Source organism: Capricornis sumatraensis, chromosome 2 (assembly GCF_032405125.1).
Source record: "Capricornis sumatraensis isolate serow.1 chromosome 2, serow.2, whole genome shotgun sequence".
Taxonomy (NCBI): Eukaryota; Metazoa; Chordata; class Mammalia; order Artiodactyla; family Bovidae; genus Capricornis; species Capricornis sumatraensis.
The window spans coordinates 127,102,247-127,122,675 of record NC_091070.1 but is presented as its reverse complement, the minus strand read 5'-3'; the positions used below and the strand labels follow the sequence as shown (position 1 = coordinate 127,122,675).

The window sequence follows — 20,429 nt, the reverse complement described above, 5'->3', positions numbered from 1 at the left end:
TTTATGCATTTATGGCATATGCACTGGTTTATCTGGAAGTGAGGTACAGTGTTCTGAAGCTTTTTTCAGTAAGGAACCAGACCCTGTCATCTAAAAAAGTATGCCAATCATTGTGCTAAATTGGGCTCTCACACAATTATATATCTTCAGGTATCTAAAACTATTTATATATAGCTGTATAGAGTTATATTCATAAGTTTATTTAAAATGTTTCTGTATGTACATGACTTCTTCCATTACTTTGCAGTAAGGTGGCATCTGATATAAAGTTTATATCTTTTTGGTGTGTATAATAAATATAAATTATTTTCTATTAATTTGTGATAACTGTTAATCAACATTTACCTTTTCATGAGCTAGGTTTTTTTCCTCTACTTAAAAGGATTATTTATATCTAGGGGCAGTGTATATTGAGCAGGGTGGTTCCAGCTGCACTTACACTGTTGGTGAAGGTGTAACGTAATAGAATTTTTGTAATGAACAATTTAGTAATCAATTAATTTACTAAATACCAACCAATTTAAAGTACATATTCTTTGAGTTAGAAATTCTTCTAAGAACTTATCCTAGTAAATCTTTACATCAGTGCACAAAGAAATGTTTAAGAATATCTCTGGAAGCTGTAACAGGACATATGTGAATGATCCAAATGTCTGTCCTCAGGGAATTGATTAAATAAAAAATCATGTATCCCAAGGATTTCTCTGGTGGTCTGGTGGCTGGGACTCTGTGCTCCCAGTGCGGAGGCCCAGGGTTTCATCCCTGGTCAGGGAACTATAATAGATCTCACATGCTGTAGTGAAGAGTTCACATGCTACAACTAAAAAATTCTGAGTGCTGCAACTAAGATCCAGCAACCCCCATAAGCAAATAAACAAATACTAAAAAAAAATTAAAAATATAATAAAAGATGATGTATCCCAGAATATACAGAGTTCTTTTTTTCTTTAAAGCCCCATGGATCTTTCTGATTACTCCCCATAGTAACCACCATTTGAAGTCTCATAGTATGTTTTGATATCAGGTATAAGTCCTCTCATTCTTTTTTGTTTGTTATAAGCATACATAAAAGTCTTTTAACAGCTAACATTGTCACTGTATCCACTGTTTCAGATCTTAAGATTTTTCTGTTTTAGCTGAAGATTACCCTTCTTGAGGTAAACCTCTATTCTGAGTTTGATACTGTCTTTCTCAATACATGGTTTTATACTTTTGTTCCATATATATTGATATGTTATATATACAAACAATTGTAAAATATATAATGATATTCTGCATGCTCTTAAACATTGTATATTTCCTTCAGCAAATTTTTTTAATTCAACATTTAAAAAATGATTTATATGCATTATCGTATCAGATATATTATCATATTGGACTCTGGTTCAGTTATTCACCTAGATATTCTATTGTATGATTAAACCTCAGATTATTTATATATGTTCCTGTTGATAAATTTTTTTAATGTTAATTCCATATTCTAACTGCAAAAGCATTCTTGTCCATGTGTACTTGGGCACACGTGTTTTTTTCTCCAATGTAAAAGCTTCCATTCAGTTGCTCAGTCATGTCTGACTCTGTGACCCCATGAATCGCAGCGCGCCAGGCCTCCCTGTCCATCACCATCTCCTGGAGTTCACTCCAGTTGTAATTTATATGCATCATTGACTGCATGTTAGTCTCTAAAGGGCTTGTACCAATTTACCTCCCACTTACATCTTTGTAAACCATGGCTTTGTTAAATTTTAGAAATCTTTAGCAATTTGATACAAATTTCAGTTTTTATTTCCTGATTACTAGTAAGACAGAATTTTTAAAAAACATTTATTGGTTGCTTGAGTTTCCTAGTCTTTGAGTTGCTTGTTCACTTTTTTGGCCAATTTTTCTTTGAGCTTGTTCTTTTTCTTATTCATTTGTAGAAATTATTTATATATTCTAGATGAATTCTTCATTACTTACATGCATTAAAGATAAATTCTTGCAATGGATGTCTGATTTTCATGCTTTGTTTATTTTTATACTCCAGTTTTATAAAAGTTTTAAATTTTAATGCAATTGATAATATTTTCCTTTATGATATTTTGCTTTTTGGATTTTTATGTAGTTGGTGTTGCTCAGTCATGTCCAACTCTTTGTGACCCCATGGACTGCAGCATGCCAGGCTTCCCTGTCCTTCATCATCTCCCAGAGCTTGCTCAAACTCATATCCATTGAGTCAATGATGCCATCCAACCATCTCATTGATAATAATTTTTCATATTATTATCTTAGTTTCTGGTTTCTCTATGTCCTTCTCTATATTTGTTTAACTAGCATAGCATACTGTTTAAATAATAGAAACCAACCTGACTGCATAGCAGGAGGTAAGGAGCTGGCGAGCAAGTGAAGCTTCATCTGAGACTCCCTATTGCTTTTTGCATTACCACCTGAACCATCCTTCCCCTTCACCCCTGTACCGCCCCAGTCCATGGAAGAATTGTCTTCCATGTAACTGGTCCCTGATGCCAAAAAGATTGGGAACTGCATTTAAGAGGCTGCCTTTGCTCCATCGTGTATTCTTGCCTCTTTTGTCAAAGATAAGGTGCCCATAGGTATGTGGGCTTATCTCTGGGCTTTAAGTCTTGTTCCTTTGGTCTATATTTCTGTTTCTGTGTCAAAATACAATATTGTCTTGATGACTGTAGCTTCAGTATACCCTGAAGTGAGAAGGATTGATTCCTGCAGCTCTGTTTTTCATCTCAAGAATGCTTTGGGTATTAGGAGTCTTCTGTGTTTACATCAGGTATTCTCTTTTCAATTAAGAATTCTTTAATGGCTTGTTTTGTCCTTCAGTTGCAAAACAAACTTTATTCATGGTTGAACTTTTCTTCTCTGGCTTTCTTACCATGCCCAGTCTGTTCTACTCTACTGCACCTTCTCCACTCTGCACGCTATACTCCAGTGGCCATACCAACTTATTTCCTAACTGGTATATTGTGTTGCTTCTTCTTTGTACACTATCACTTCTATCTGCTGCTGCCTAGTCGCTTCAGTCGTGTCCGACTCTGTGCGACCCCATAGACAGCAGCTCACCAGGCTCCTCTGTTCCTGGGGTTCTCCAGGCAAGAATACTGGAGTGGGTTGCCATTTCCTTCCCCAATCCATGAAAGTGAAAAGTGAAAGTAAAGTCACTCAGTCTTGCTGGACTCTTAGCGACCCCACAGACTGCAGCCTACCAGGCTCCTCCGTCCATGGGATTTTCCAGGCAAGAGTACTGGAGTGGGTTGCCATTGCCTTCTCCGATATTAGTAACATTTACCATACAATATAACCTGAGACTTATTACTCACTTGACAACACTCCCATGTTATTCTGTATACAAAGTGAACCTAATTAGTATAATATCTCTCTTTGGGATGTTTCACGGACCCTCTGAAGCATCCCAAAGTTAGCTAGAAATCTTCATTAGAATGATTTAGGAAGCTTTGTCAACAAATATCAAAAAAGTTTAGAACACTCAGTCAGATAGGATTATAGGTCATTGTGAAACAATACTATTCACTTAGCCAAGGTAACAATAAGGGATTTCAGAACAGATCATTTAAGAGATAAAGAAACGTTAATCTATCATCAAAGGCAGTTCAATATCTGAGGAAAAGGTATCCTCTTAACAGAGAGAGAAGCTAAATTCAAGTGTTTGCACCAGCCTACTTTACTTAAAAGGTAAACTTAATTAGCTTTGTTTTAAACTTAGTCCTAAAGTGAAGTGAAGTCACTCAGTTGTGTCCGACTGTGACCCCATGGACTGTAGCCTATAAGGCTCCTCCGTCCATGGAATTGTCTAGGCAAGAGTACAGGAGTGGGTTGCCATTTCCTTATGCCCTTATTTTCTTGATCTGCCTGGCAATTTTTTTTTTTTTTTCCTTTTAATTTCTATTTGAAGAGTATGCCTTTCTAATGCTAGTTTCCTCTGTAAATCTATATTCAAGTCATGCTTGTGTTGTTGTTCAGTTGCTCAGTCATGTCTGACTCTTTGTGACCCCATGGACTGCAGCACCCCAGGCTCCTCTGTCCTCCACTATCTCCTGGAGTTGTTCAAATTCATGTCCATTGAGTTGGTGATGCTATCTAACCATCTCATCCTCTGCTGCTTCCTTCTCCTTTTACTTCAATCTTTCCTGGCGTCAGAGTGTTTTCCAGTGAGTTGGCTCTTTGCATCAGGTGGCCAAAGTATTGGATCTTTGGCAGTAGCTCTTCCAATGAATATTCAGGATTGATTTCCTTCAGGATTGACTGATTTGATCTCCTTGCAATCCAGGGGACTCTCAAGAATCTTCTCCAGCACCACGATTTGAAAGCATCAATTCTTTGGTGCTCAGCCTTCTTTATGATCCAACTCTCACATCTGTGCATGACTACTGGAACATAGTTTTGACTATATGGACCTTTATTGGCAAAGTGATGTCTCTGTTTTTAATACACTGTCTATGTTTGTCATACCTTTTCTTCCAAGGAGCAAGCATCTTTTAATTTTATGGCTGCAGCCTCTGTCCACAGTGATTTTGGAGTTCAAGATGTTAAAATCTGTTGCTGGTTTCACCTTTTACCCTTCTATTTGCCATGAAGTGATGGAACCAGATGACATGATCTTCGTGTCTTGAATGTTGAGTTTTAAGCCAGCTTTTTCACTCTCCTTTTCACCCTCCTCAAGAGGCTCTTTAGTTCTTCTTCACTTTCTTCACACCTTAGGTTGTTGATATTTCTCCTGGCAATCTTGATTCCTACTTGTGATTCATCCAGCCTGGCATTTTGCATAGTGTACTCTGCATATAATTTAAATAAGCAAGGTGACAATATACAGCTTTGTCTTACTCCTTTCTCAGATTTGAACCAGTCACTTGTTCCATGTCTGGTTTTAGCTGTTGCTTCTTGACCCACATACAGGTTTCTCAGGTGATAGATAAGGTGGTTTGGTAGTCCCATCTCTTGAAGAATTTTCCAGTTTGTTATGATCCACACAGTCAAAGGCTTTAGGGTACTCAGTGAAGCAGACATAGATGTTTTTCTGGAATTCCCTTGCTTTCTCAATGATCCAACAAACATTGGCAATTTGATCTCTGGTTTCTCTGCCTCTTCTAAACCCAGCTTGTACATCTGGAAGTTCTTAGTTCATATACTGCTGAAGCCTTGTTTGAAGGATTTTGAGCATAACCTTGTTGGCATGTAAATGAGCACATTTGTACAGTAGTTTGAAATGTGTTCAGTTCAGTTGCTCAGTCATGTCCGACTCTTTGCGACCCCATGAACCGCAGCACGCCAGGCCTTCCTGTCCATCACCAACTCCCGGAGTCCACCCAGACCCATGTCCATGAGTCCATGATGCTGTCCAACCATCTCATCCTCTGTCGTCCCCATCTCCTCCTGCCCTCAATCTTTCCCAGCATCAGGGTCTTTTCCATTGAGTCAGCTCTTCACATCAGGTGGCCAAAGTATTGGAGTTTCAGCTTCAACATCAGTCCTTCCAGTGAACACCCAGGATTGGTCTCCTTTAAGATGGACTGGTTCGGAGAAGGCAGTGGCAACCCACTCCAGTACTCTTGCCTGGTAAATCCCATGGGCGGAGGAGCCTGGTAGGCTGCAGTCCATGGGGTCGCTAGGAGTCGAACATGACTGAGCGACTTCATTTTCACTTTTCACTTTCATGGATTGGAGAAGGAAATGGCAACCCACTCCAGTGTTCTTGCCTGGAGAATCCCAGGGACAGGGCAGCCTTGTCTCTGGGGTCACACAGAGTTGGACACAACTGAAGAGACGTAGCAGCTTAGCAGCAGCAGGATGGACTGGTTGGATCTTCCTCCAGTCCAAGGGTCTCTCAAGAGTCTACTCCAACACCACAGTTCAAAAGCATCAATTCTTCGGCGCTCAGCTTTCTTCACAGTCCAACTCTCACATCCATACATGACTACTGGAAAAACCATAGCCTTAACTAGACAGACCTTTGTTGGCAAAGTAATGCCTCTGCTTTTGAATATGCTATCTAGGTTGGTCGTAACTTTCCTTCGAAGGAGTGTGTGTTTCAGTTCAATTCAGTCGCTCAGTCGTGTCTGACTCTTTGCAACCCCATGGACTGCAGCATGTCAGGATTCCCTGGGGACCCAGTACCACCCACAGATTCAGTGATTCACTGGGAGTATTCACAGAACTTAGCAAACTGTTGTATTTATGGTTTATTCATTGAAATCATACAGGTTAAAATAAATAGAAAAGGCATATAGGACAAAGTCCAGTAGAGACCAGGCAAAAGCTTCTCATTGTCTTCTCACAGTGGAGTGATGTGGACAGTGCTTAATTCTCCCAGAAATGATATGTGGCAGTGTGTTTGATGTATTACCAACCAGAGAAGTAAACCTGAGCCTTGGTGTCCAGGTTTTTGGTTTTTTTAATAATCATTTTTTATTCAGTTCAGTCACTTAGTTGTGTCTGACTCTTTTTGACCCCGTGGATTGCAGCATGCAGGCTTCCCTGTCCATCACCAACTCCTGAAGCTTGCTCAAGCTCATGTCCATCGAGTCAGTGATGTCATCTAGTCACCTCATCCTCTGTCATCCCCTTCTCTTTCTGCCTTCAATCTTTCCCAGCGTCAGGGTCTTTTCCAGTGAGTCAGTTCTTTGCATCAGGTGGCCAAAGTATTGGAGTTTCAGCTTCATTATCAGTCCCTCAAATACTCAGGACTAATTTCCTTGAGGACTGATTATTTGATCTCCTTGCAGTCCAAGGGACTCTCTGAAGAGTCTTCTCCAGCACCAGAGTTCAAGAGCATCAATTCTTTGGTGCTCAGCATTCTTTATAGTCCAACTCTCACATCCATACATGACCCTGAACAGTTTCCTTTTTACCTTTGTGTCATAGTATTTTCCTAATAAGATGGAGAACAGTGTTAAGTATAGGGTGCCTCATAAATTGGTGTGAGGACTAAATAAGGTAATCTTGTATTTGACTAAGTCAGTCCCTGGTACATCTAAGCCAACAACAATTATTAGTTTTGTTGTCCTTTCCCTTTGATTTTCAAGGACAAGAGTGTCTGGAAAGAAAAAATAAAAACAAAACGAGACAACAACTTAAAAAAATGCAAACCTAATATTATTTATGGGATATTAAAAAGTGATTTAACTCTTACACATAGGATATAATTGAAAAAGTAATTTCTTTTTTATTTTTTTTGAAAAAGTAATTTCAAATCTCATGCAAACTTTCAGATATAAGATTAGATATTTTTTGGAAATCTTGGAAGGTACCCATAGTTAGCCATTCTGCAAAGTTTGATGGCACAGTCCTGCACAAGACTACCCTTACTTCTGACACCACCTGAAATTTCAGGGGACTCCAAAGCCACCCTCAGGCTTGATAATTTGCTAGGACTCCCAAAACTCACTAAAAGTTATCCACTCATGAAAGGGTTACAGATTATAGCGAAGGGATGGAGTTTAAAATCAGCCAAGGGAAAGAAGCACATAGCATATATTCCAGGAACCTTCCAGATGTAGAGCTTCTCATGTCCTCTGATAAAGTCAGGACATCACGTTGTGACAGTGTGTATTGTCACCCAGGTAAGCTCATGTGAGCCTTGGTGTCTAGAGTTTTCCAGGAATGAGTAACCCTGATTGCCTCCATGAATGAGCAACTTAGTCTCCATGTTGGCTGATACTTTATGACCCAGAACCTCACCCTAAGTTGTTTTGTTGGATTTATTTATTAATTTTTTTAGTATGGCTAGCCCCCACCCTGGGACAGTTGGATGTGGCCAACCCCACCCTAAAAGCTGGTGTGGCCAGCACCCACCATAAATAAACAAGGGCACATCTATGAAGTAGACAGATTACCTCCCATAAAGTGACAACAAGGCCAGATTTGCCTTTCGACAATGCAAAATTCTTTACTACATGGAAAGATACAAGGCACTGATGAAAAGCAAGAGAGAAATGGAAGTTCACCATGATTATCTGTTGAAGATATCAAAGTTACAAAAACAAATCTTAAAAAGATGTAAGTAAAAGTAAGGTCATTCAGGTGAAAATAAACATCTAGAAATTTGATCCAACTGATGGAATTTAAAATCTAGAAATTTGGGCGCTAAAGCAAAATTTGAGGAGCCTCTTGAAAGTGAGATTGAAATGAGGACAGATTAGCTCAAGATGGTGGAGTAAAAGGACATGCGCTCACTCCTTCTTATAAGAACACTGGAATCACAATTAACTGCTGAACGATCATCAACAAAGTCAACTCTGGAACCTGGCAAAAAAAATACCCTACACCCAAAGTCAAAGGAGAAATCACAATATGACGGTTGGAGGGGCATAATTGTGATAAAATCAAATCATATACCCACTGGATAAGCAACCTACAAACTGGGGAACAATTGCAGCACAGAAGTTCTCCTACTGGAATAAAAGTACTGAGCCCTGTGCTAGGCTATCCAGCATGGGGGTATCTGGCAACAGGAGGAAGAGTCCCTAGAGAATCTGGCTTTGAAGTTTAATTGCAAGACTTCCTCAGGACAGAGGGTGGGGGGCGGGAGACAGAAACTGTGCTCTTGGAGGGCACACACAAAGTCATGTGTGCACCAGGACCCAGGGGGAAAAAAGCTGTGACTCCATAAAAGACTGAGCCAGACTTACCTCACCTCAAAGGTGAGGGATATCTGGTGGCTCATTGCTGGGACAAATACACTGGCAGCAGCAGTTCTGGGAATTACTCATTCATGTGATCCCTCTAGAGGCCAACGTCAGCCTCACAAAACAGCCTGTAGGCTCCAGTGCTGGGACTCCTCAGGACAAACAATGAACAGGGAGGAAACACTGCCCCATCCATCAACAGATAAGCACATTAAAGTTTTACTTAGTCCAGCCATGCCCACCAGAGGGATAGGACCAATCTCTAGTCCCACCCATTAGGAAGCTTGTACAAGCCTATTACTACTACTACTACTAAGTCACTTCAGTCGTGTCCAACTCTGTGTGACCCCATAGACAGCAGCCCACCAGGCTCTGCCATCTCTGGGATTCTCCAGGCAAGAACACTGGAGTGGGTTGCCATTTCCTTCTCCAGTGCATGAAAGTGAAAAGCCAAAGTGAAGTCCCTCAGTCATGTCTGACTCTTAGCGACCCCATGGACTGCAGCCTACCAGGCTCCTCTGTCCATGGGATTTTCCAGGCGAGAGTATTGGAATGGGGTGCCATTGCCTTCTCCGGTACAAGCCTACTAGATAGCCTCATCTACCAGAGGGCAAACAATAGAAGCAAGGAGAAGTACAGTCTTGTGAAACAAAAACCGCAATCACAGAAACTTAAGACAAAATGTAATGGTCGAGGATTATGTCCCAGTTGAAGGAATAAGATAATAGCCCAGAAAAACAACCAAGTGAAGTGGAGATAGGCAACCTTTCAGAAAAAGCATTCAGAATAATGATAGGGAAGACGATCCAGTCTCGGACAAAGAATGGAGTCAAGGATTGAGAAGATGTAAGAAATGTTTAACAGAGACCTAGAAAAACTAAGAAAAGGTGAGTTTTCATTCCAACCCCAAAGAAAGGCTATGCCAAAAAACGTTCAACCTACCACACAATTGCACTCATCCCACGCGCTAGCAAAATAATGCTCAAAATTCTCCAAGCTGGGCCTCAAAGTATGTGAGCCGTGAACTTCCAGATATTCAAGCTGGATTTAGAAAAGACAGAGGAACCAGAGATCAAATTGCCAACATCTGTTGGATCATCAGAAAAGCACGAAAGTTCCAGAAAAACATCTACTTCTGCTTTATTGATTACGCCAAAGCCTTTGACTGTGTGGATCACAACAAACTGGGGAAAATTCTTCAAGAGATGGGAATACCAGACCATCCAACTTGCCTTCTGAGAAATCTGTATGCAGCTCAAGAAGCAACAGTTAGAACTGGACATGGAACAACAGACTGGTTCCAAATTGGGAAAAGAATATTGTCACTCTGTTTATTTAATTTATATGCAGAGTACATCATGTGAAATGCCAGGCTGAATGAAGCACAAGCTGGAATCAAGATTGCTGGGGGAAATATCAATAACCTCAGGTATGCAGATGACATTACCATTTGTCAAAAAGAAAAGATTCAAAGAGCCTCTTGATGAAAGTTAAAGAGGAGAGTCAAAGAGCTGGCTTAAAACTCAGCATTCACAAAATAAAGATCATGGCATCTGGTCACATCACTTCATGGCAAATAGATAGGGAGACAGTGGAAACACTGACAGACTTTATTATTTGGGGCTCCAAAATCACTGCAGATGATGACTGTAGTCATGAAATTAAAAGACACTTGCTCCTTAGAAGAAAAGCTATGACCAACCTAGACAGCATATTAAAAGGCAGAGATGTTACTTGGCCAACAAAAGTCCATCTAGTCAAAGCTATGGTTTTTCCAGTAGTCATGTATTGAGGTGAGAGTTGGACTCTAAAGAAAGCTGAACACTGAAGAATTGATGCTCTTGAACCACTGTGGTGTTGGAGAAAACTCTAAATTTAGAGTCCCTTGGACCACAAGGAGATCAAACCAGTCAGTCCTCAAGGAAATCAGTCCTGAATATTCATTTGAGGGACTGATACTGAAGCTGAAACTCCCATACTTTGGTCACCTGATCGGAATTGACTAATTTGACAAGACCCTGTTGCTGGGAACTATTGAAGGCAGGAAGAGAAGGGGATGACAGAGGATGAGACGGTTGGATGGTATCGTTGACTTGATGGACGTGAGTTTGAGCAAGCTTTGGGAGTTGGTGATGGACAGGGAAGCCAGGCGTGCTGCAGTCCTTGGGGTCACAGAGTCGGACACGACTGAATGACTGAACTGAAGAAGAACTAAAGAACGAACAGAGATAAACAATACAATAATTGAAATGGAAAATACACTAGAAGGAATCAACAGCAGAATAACTTAAGCAAAAGATCAGATAATTGACCTGGAAGACAATGTTGGAAATCATGGCTGAGGAACAGAATAACAGAAAGAATGAAAAGATACGAAGACAGTATAAGTGACCTCTGGGACAACATTAAATGTACTACCTACCATTTGCATTATAGGAGTCCCAGAAGGTGAGGAGAGAAAGGATCTGAGAAAATACTTGAAGAGAAAATAGCTGAAAATTCACTTCCCTCACAAGCTCTTCCCTGGTAGCTCAGCTGGCAAATAATCCGCCTCCAATGCAGGAGACCCTGGTTCAATTCCTGGGTTAGGAAGATCCCCTGGAGAAGAGATAGGCTACCCACTCCAGTATTCTTGGGCTTCTCTGGTGGCTCAGATGGTAAAGAATTCGCCTGCAATGCGGGAGACTTGGATTTGATCCCTAGGTTGGGAAGACCCCCTGGAGGAGGGCATGGCAACCCAGTCCAGTATTCTTGCTTATAAAATCCTCATGGACAGAGGAGCCTGGTGGGCTATAGTCCATGGAGTTGTGAAGAGTCGTGCATGATTGAGTGACTAAGTACAGCACAACGTTTCAAAGGAAACAACCATCTAAGTTCAGAAGGTGCAGAGAGTCCCAGGTAGGATAAACCTAAGGAGGAACATGCCGAGAAACACAAAGTAATCACACTGACAAAAATTAAAGACAAATTTAAAATAACAAAAGCAAGGAAGGAAAAACAACAACATACAAAGGAGCTCCCATAAGCTTGTCAGTTGATTTCTCTGCTGAAAGTCTGCAGGCCAGAAGGAAGTGGCTCAATGTATTTAAATGATGAAAGTGAAGAACCTATAATCAAGAATACTCTACCCAGCAAGGCTCTCATCCAGATTTGATATAGAAATCAAAAACTTTGAGACAACAGGAGATGAGGTAGCTCACCACCAACAAAATCACCTTTGCTGCAAATGCTAAAGGAACTCTTTAGCAGGAAAGAGATCAGCAACTTAAAACAGCCTCGTGCTACATATATAGATTGCTATATCAAAACCTCACATAAACAGCAAACCCAAAAACTATATATACACAAAAACAGAGATGAAAAGAATTGGTATAATTAGTGGCTTACATTTGTATAGAAAATTACAATTTACTAAGTCCTTATACTTACTTTGGATATCACTAGCCAAGTGTTCAGTTCAGTTTAGTTCAGTTGCTCAGTCATCTCTGACTCTTTGTGACCGCATGAACTGCAGTACGCCAGGCCTCCCTGTCCATCACCAACTCCCAGAGTCTACCCAAACTCATGTCCATTAAGTCGGTGATGCCATCCAACCATCTCATCCTCTGTCGTCCCCTTCTCCTCCTGCCCTCAATCTTTCCCAGCATCAGGGTCTTTTCAAAAGAGTCAGCTTTTCCATCAGGTGGCCAAAGTATTGGAGTTTCAGCTTCAACATCAGTCCTTCCCATGAACACCCTTTAGGATGGACTGGTTGGATCTCCTTGCAGTCCAGGGGACTGTCAAGAGTCTTCTCCAACACCACAGTTCAAAAGCATCAATTCTTCGGTGCTTAGCTTTCTTCACAGTCCAACTCTCACATCCATACATGACCACTGGAAAAACCATAGCCTTGACTAGATGGACCTTTGTTGACAAAGTAATGTCTCTGCTTTTTAATATGCTGTCTAGGTTGGTCACAGCTTTCTTTCCAAGGAGTAAGCAAGCATCTTTTAATTTCATAGCTGCAGTCACCATCTGGAGTGATTTTGGAGCCCAGAAAAATAAAGTCAGCCACTGTTTCCACTGTTTGCCCATCAATTTGCCATGAAGTGATGGAACCAGATGCCATGATCTTAGTTTTCTGAACATTGAGCTTTCAGCCAACTTTTTCACTCTCCTCCTTCACTTTCATTAAGAGGCCCTTTAGTTCTTCACTTTTTGCCAAGTGTATTAGGATAGTATTACCTGTCTTGCTGTCTTTATTGAGGAAAGTACCGGTCTTGGAGGTTTTTGAGTGATGTGTATTAGGTTACACAGTGAGTTGAGGGCAAAGATGGAACCAGAATCCTTGTCTCCTGACTTTTTGCGTAATTACTTTTACTGCAAGTAACCTTTTTTCGAACTGCAAAATGATTCTTCTTGGATACGTTCTCTAGGCCTAGGCACAATGTCTTCTGTTGGTAAGGAGGAGGAGAGGGATTGGAAGGCAGTTTGGTGGTACATGCATATTTACCATAGTTATCTTGTCTTTGGAGAAGAGAATGGCAACTCACTCCAGGATTCCTGCCTGCGAAATCCCATGGACAGAAGAGCCTGGTGGGCTACAGTCCATGAGGTCCCAACAGTCAGACAGACTGGAGCAACTATCACTATCTTATCTAAGATTTCATTCAGTGCTTATTTGGGCTGATGCGCTCATCTGCCTGAGTCTCCTGAACAGATCAGCCCAGAATTACCCTTGTATGCATACTGGGGCTAACCTTGTTTCTTCTCTGCCATACTTTTCTGCAGATGGAGGTTTTTCTTGCTACCCAAACGACCTTGTTTGTTCCCAGTTGTCTGGCTGGGCTGTGATTCCTCCTTTTTTCTCTGTTTTTCTCATTAGCCCCTTTTCATAGTGAGCTATCCAATTTTATTTTTCTCTAAATGTTTAACATTTTATTTTTAATACTAGGCTGTGAATTGTTTTTTTTTTCTCTAATTCTGTGGTTTTCAACACATGTTCACGTTCGTGTAAGCACAGAAATTAATTTATGTAACAGTGCTACAATCCAGAAAAACTGTCTTGTATTATTCCTTTATAGTTAACCTCTCCCCTTTCCATAACTCCTGTCATCCACTGATATATATATAAATGTATATATTCATTATTCCTCTGTTTTTGTCTTTTTGAGAATGTCATGTAAAAGCAATCATATAGAATATAACTTTTGATACTGGCTTCTTTCATTCACATACTACCTTTGAAATTCATTCAAGTTGTATGTTTGAATAGTTTTTTTTTTTTTTTTTTATTGCTGAGTAGTATTCCAGTGGCAACCCACTCCAGTACTCTTGCCTGGAAAATCCCGTGGATGGAGGAGCCTGGTAGGCTGCAGTCCATGGGGTCGTTAAAAGAGTCGGACACCACTGAGCGACTTCACTTTGGCTTTTTACTTTCATGCATTAGAGAAGGAAATGGCAACCCACTCCAGTGTTCTTGCCTGGAGAATCCCAGGGATGGCAGAGCCTGGTGGGCTGCCGTCTATGGGGTTGCTTAGAGTCGGACACAACTCAAGTGATTTAGCAGCAGCAGCAGCAGCAGCAGTATTCCCATAGTGTGAATGTACAACAGTATAAATAGTGGTTTGTTTAACCATTTATTTACTTTTTGAAAGACATGAGGGTGATTTCCAGTTTTTACCTGTTACAAATAAAGCTGCTATAAACATTTGTGTATACGATTCCACCCTCCCCCCAATTTTTGAAATTGTGGTAAAATATGCATAACATAGGGGCTTCACAGGTGGCATTAGTGGTAAAGAACCCCCTTGCCAATGCAGGAGACATAAGAGATGCAGGTTCAATCCTGGGTTGGAAAGATCCCCTGGAGGAGGGCATGGCAACCCAGTCTAGTATTCTTGCCTAGAGAATCTCATGGACAGAGGAATCTGATGGGCTACAGTCCATCGGGTTGCAAAGAATCAGACACAGCTGAAGTGACTTGGCACATACACACATATGCATAACATAAAGTTTACCATCTTTGACTATTTTCACATGTACAGTGCAGTGGTATTAAATACATTCATATTACTGTGCAACCATCACCACCATCCATCTCCGGAAATCTTTTCATCTTGCAGAACTGAAACTGCTTATCAATTAAACAATAACTTCCCATTTTTCCTTTCCCCAAGCCTCTCCTAACCATCATTCTGCTGTTTTTTTGATTTTAACCTACCCTGACTCTCACGTAAGTGGAATTAAACGATATTTTTCTTTTTGTGACTGGCTGTGTATAGGTTTTTATATGAACATAAGCCTTTATTTCTCTGGGTTAAATGCCCAGGGAATTGCAGGATTCTATGATAGTTACATGTTTAGTTTTTAAAGAAACTGCTCAAGTTTTTCAAAGTGGCTGTACCATTCATTTTACTTTCTCACTAGCAATGTTGTAAGTCTAGGGTTTGAATTAAATTTCTAGAGAAGTAACTCTGGTAACCCCTTAGAGTAGTCATCATTGGATGATTTGGAAACAGTAACTAACACTCCTGTATTCATCCATGTGGACTGTGGTGGAGGTGGAGTAAAGATTCAGGACTGGGTAAAAACCCAGTAGGTATCTACTGCAGTAGTAATTTCTAAACTTGTATGCATACCAGAATCACCAGGGGAACTCATTATAATTCAAATTCATGGATCTCATACAGACGTGCTAAATTGGAATCTGTATTTTTAACAAGGGCTAAAGCAAATATTAAGTGATCGTGCCCACGGTAGTTTGTCCATTGTGTTATAAGGTCTATGGAATTTACAAAATGTAAAAATTTCAGAAGCATATGGGGCTTCCCTGGTGGCTCAGTGGTGAAGAATCCACCTGCTAGTTCAGGAGATGTGTGTTTGATCCCTGGGTTGGGAAGATCACCTGAAGAGGAAATAGCAACTCAGTCCAGTATTCTTGCCTGGAAAATTCCATGGACAGAGGAGCCTAGTGGGCTACAGCAGTCCATGGGGTCACAAAGAGTTGAACATGACTTGGTGACTAAACAACAACGTAAGGTATATTTAACAAATAAAAAATTTCCAACCCTCTTATTATCTTTTTTCCTTATCTTTCTTTGACCTTATGTTTATATCTCCTTGTCTCTTTTTCACATCAGTTTATGAAGTGAGCTTATGTATTTAAAATTTTTTAAAAATTGAAGTAACATTGATGTACAGTGTTCTGTTAATTTCCAGTGTACAGCAAATGTTTCAGTTATACACATATGTATTTTTTCATATTCTTTTCCACTATGGTTTATTATAGGGTGTTGAATATTGGGAGGCCTGGTATGCTGCAGTCCATTGGGTTTCGAAGAGTCAGATACCACCTGGTGACTGAACAGCAGCAACAATTGAATATAATTCCCTGTACTATACAATAGGACCTTGTTGTTTATTATATGATCCCCTCTGAAACTTAATTCTATTTTTTCAGTTACAAATAGTCTCACCTTGGATAAACCTAATTGGCTGTGATACTACCACTGTGCAAAGCTTGATTCTATAATTTATTTTCTCTTCCCCCATCTAGTTTTTCACTGGTCTTTTTTTTTTTTTTTCCCAATGTGTCTAATAGGTTATTGATTGCTACTTTCTCTGTTTTCACTTGGCCCTTAAATTGTAACTTTAGGTTCCCTCTTCCTACTGTGGAAAGTGTTTGCTGCTCAGCATCTGGGGCTTATTTTCTTTCTCATACAAAGATATATTTATCCTGTTCTTGGGGCTTCCCTCATAGCTCAGTTGGTAAAGAATCCACCTGCAATGCAGGAGACCCCCGTTTGATTCCTGAGTCAGGAAGATACGCTGGAGAAAGGATAGGCTACCCTCTCTAGTATTCTTGGGCTTCCTTTGTGGCTCAGCTGGTAAAGAATCTGCCTGCAATGCAGGAGACCTGGGTTTGATCCCTGAGTTGGAAAGATTCCCTGGAGAAGGGAAAGGGTACTCACTCCAGTATTCTGCCCTGGAGAATTCCATGGACTGTAGAGTTCTGCTGCTGCTAAGTCACTTCAGTCGTGTCTGACCCTGTGTGACCCCATTGATAGCAGCCCACCAGGCTCCTCTGTCCACGGGATACTCTAGGCCAGAATACTGGAGTGGGTTGCCATTTCCTCCTCCAATGCATGCATGCATGCTAGGTCACTTCAGTTGTGTCCGACTCTGTGCGACCCCATTGATAGCAGCCCACCAGGCTCCTCTGTCCACGGGATACTCTAGGCCAGAATACTGGAGTGGGTTGCCATTTCCTTCTCCAACTATATAGTTCATGGGGACTCAAAGAGTCAGACACGACTGAGCGACTTTCACTTGTGTAGTTGGATCCAAGTCTGTCTCATGGGTTGTTCCTTCTTTTTGATGGCAGGAGTAGAAAACAACTATCAAGGTTTGGTGAAGGAAGCTTTAAGTTTTGTATTTATTTTTCTCCTCTTCTTACAGGGAAGAAGAAGAACGTTTGAGAAATAAAATTCGAGCTGATCACGAGAAGGCTCTAGAAGAAGCAAAAGAAAAATTAAAAAAGTCAAGAGAGGAAATCCGAGCAGAAATACAGACAGAGAAAAATAAGGTAGTCCAAGAAATGAAGATAAGAGAGAAAAAGCCACTGCCAGCAGTTCCTATACCAAACCTTATAGGAACACATGGTGGAGACCCAGAAGATAATGATCTAAGAGAGAAAAGGGAAAAAATTAAAGAGGTAATAAGCTGAGATTTGTGATACGGGGTGGTTAGGGATATAGGTATGCATTTGACTGGGTGTAAGTTTATCTGTCTATCTGTATTTATGCCATCTGTGGTACAGACTTTGTCATACTTTGATCAAATTGTTTGTTTTGAGGTCAGAATTGTAGTTCAGTTTGAAAGATGGCATCAAGTGCTAAAACTCTCTCTTAATATCAATCATAACATAATTATAGGATACTTACAATTTTTGATATGATGTTGTTTGGACAGTTATGCTGCTTATCTTGTGTTCAGAGAATTTTTGATACTTAATATTTTATAAATAATGTGGAATAGATCCATAAACAGTTTATCATTTAATAAGAAATTTCATAAGTATCCATTTTCAAGGACCTGCGCTAGTTACTAGTTTCTGAAAAGTTAGCAAGTTTCTAAAGAGCTAGCTTTATACGTACCATCTTCCAATGAACCTGTTGTGATACCACTTACCCATGCTGCAGATTAGGAACACATCTTTCCAAAGAGTCTCAGTGGATTGAATGGGGAAGGATTGATTTCAACATTTTTGAAATTTGTTTGGTCTCAGGAGTCTTTCAGTTTTGTTATTCTAGGGGTTCTTTGGAGATAAAATACCAGAATGAGAAAAAAATCTAGTGAATGTTTTAGCAGAACTTTGTTAATTAGAAATCCTGCTAATGCTGGGTAGAGTTTTAGTTTTACTGTTGTGAAGAAACAGATTTTGAATTGATTATTTATCATAACATAAGACAATAAGTTTAGTTCAAATAGATATCTATTAGGATATATTCTAGTAATGAATATGGAAGATTTGCAGGTATTTTAAGCATTCCTTTATGAATTAGTGTAAGATATGTACTTTGATTTTGCCTTACTCTGGATTCTATGTTTTGTGCTCAGGGTGCTGGTGGCACTTCCTTGGGGCAGTGTTGAGGAAACTTTGATAATTTTTTTTTAATGCCATGAGAATTTATTGAAATACTTTCTGATGTACATAATAATTCACATAGATAATACTGTGTGTTTCAGTTCAATTCAGTTGCTCAGTCGTGTCCGACTCTTTGCAACTCCATGGACTGCAGCATGTCAGGATTCCCTGGGGACCCAGTACCACTCACAGGTTCAGTGATTCACTGAGAGTATTCACAGAACTTAGCAAACTGTTGTATTTATGGTTTATTCATTGAAATCATACAGGTTAAAATAAATAGAAAAGGCATATAGGACAAAGTCCAGTAGAGACCAGGCAAAAGCTTCTCATTATCTTCTCACAGTGGAGTGATGTGGACAGTGCTTAATTCTCCCAGAAATGATGTGTGGCAGTGTGTGTGATGTATTACCAACCAGAGAAGTAAACCTGAGCCTTGGTGTCCAGGTTTTTGGTTTTTTTAATAATCATTTTTTATTCAGTTCAGTCACTTAGTTGTGTCTGACTCTTTTTGACCCCGTGGATTGCAGCATGCAGGCTTCCCTGTCCATCACCAACTCCTGAAGCTTGCTCAAGCTCATGTCCATCGAGTCAGTGATGTCATCCAGCCATCTCATCCTCTGTCATCCCCTTCTCTTTCTGCCTTCAATCTTTCCCAGCGTCAGGGTCTTTTCCAGTGAGTCAGTTCTTTGCATCAGGTGGCCAAAGTATTGGAGTTTCAGCTTCATTATCAGTCCCTCAAATAAATACTCAGGACTGATTTCCTTGAGGACTGATTATTTGATCTCCTTGCAGTCCAAGGGACTCTGAAGAGTCTTCTCCAGCACCAGAGTTCAAGAGCATCAATTCTTTGGTGCTCAGCATTCTTTATAGTCCAACTCTCACATCCATACATGACTACTGGAAAAAACATAGCTTTGACTAGACGGACCTTTGTTGGCTAAGTAACGTCTCTGCTCATTAATATGCAGTCTAGGTTGGTGATAACTTGTCTTCAGGGAGCGAGCATCTTTTAATTTCATGGCTGCAGTCACCATCTGCAGTGATTCTGGAGCCCTGTCACTGAAAAATAAAATCTGTCACTGTTTCCATTGTTTCCCCATCTATTAGCCATGATGTGCTGGGACCGTATGCCATGATATTCGTTTTTTGAATGATGAGTTTTAAGCCAGCTTTTTCACTCTTCTCTTTCACTTTCATCAAGAGGCTCTTCAGTTCCTCTTCACTTCCTGCCATAAGGGTCGTGTCATCTGCATATCTGAGGTTATTGATATTTCTCCTGGCAATCTTGATTCCAGTGTTTCTTCCACCCCAGTGTTTCTCATGATGTACTCTGCATGTAAGTTAAATAAGCAGGGTGACAATATACAGTCTTGACGTACTCCTTTTCCTATTTGAAACCAGTCTGTTGTTCCATGTCCAGTTCTAACTGTTGCTTCCTGACCTGCATACAGATTTCTTAAGAGGCAGGTCAGGTGGTCTGGTATTTCCATCTCTTGAAGAATTTTCCACAGTTTGTTTTGATCCACACAGTCAAAGGCTTTGGCATAGTCAATAAAGCAGAAGTAGATGTTTTTCTAGAACTCTCTTGCTTCTTTCTATGATCCAGTGGAAATTGGCAATTTGATCTCTGGTTCCTCTGCATGTTCTAAATCCAGCTTGAACATCAGGAAGTTCACAGTTCACATACCATTGAAGCCTGGCTTGCAGAATTTTGAGCATTACTTTGCTAGCATGTGGGATGAGTGCAATTGTGCAGTAGTTTGAGCATTCTTTGGCATTGTTCTTCTTTGGGATTGGAATGAAAACCAACCTTTTCCAGTCCTGTGGCTGCTGCTGACTTCCAAATTTGCTGGCATATTGAGTGCAGCACTTTCACAGCATCATCTTTTAGGACTTGAAGTAACTCAACTGGAATTCCGTCACCTCCACTAGCTTTGTTTGTAGTGTTGCTTCCTAAGGCCCACTTAACTTTGCACTCCAGGATGTATGACTCTAGGTGACTGATCACACCATCGTGGTTATCTGGATCATGAAGATCTTTCTGCTTCTGTTAGGTCCATACCATTTCTGTCCTTTATTGAGCCCATCTTTGCATGAAATGTTCCCTTGGTATCTCTAATTCTCTTGAAGAGATCTATAGTCTTTCC

At 40.4% G+C, this 20,429-nt stretch overlaps 1 protein-coding gene across 1 annotated transcript in view; it reads left to right on the top strand.

The window, feature by feature from the left end:
* MAN1A2 (mannosidase alpha class 1A member 2) overlaps positions 1-20,429 on the top strand; it is a 151,218-nt gene that overhangs the window by 24,094 nt on the left and 106,695 nt on the right. The window contains exon 2 of the mRNA XM_068965043.1: positions 17,091-17,346. Within this exon, the coding sequence (XP_068821144.1) occupies positions 17,091-17,346 (256 nt within the window). The remainder of the gene's footprint in view (positions 1-17,090; positions 17,347-20,429) is intronic.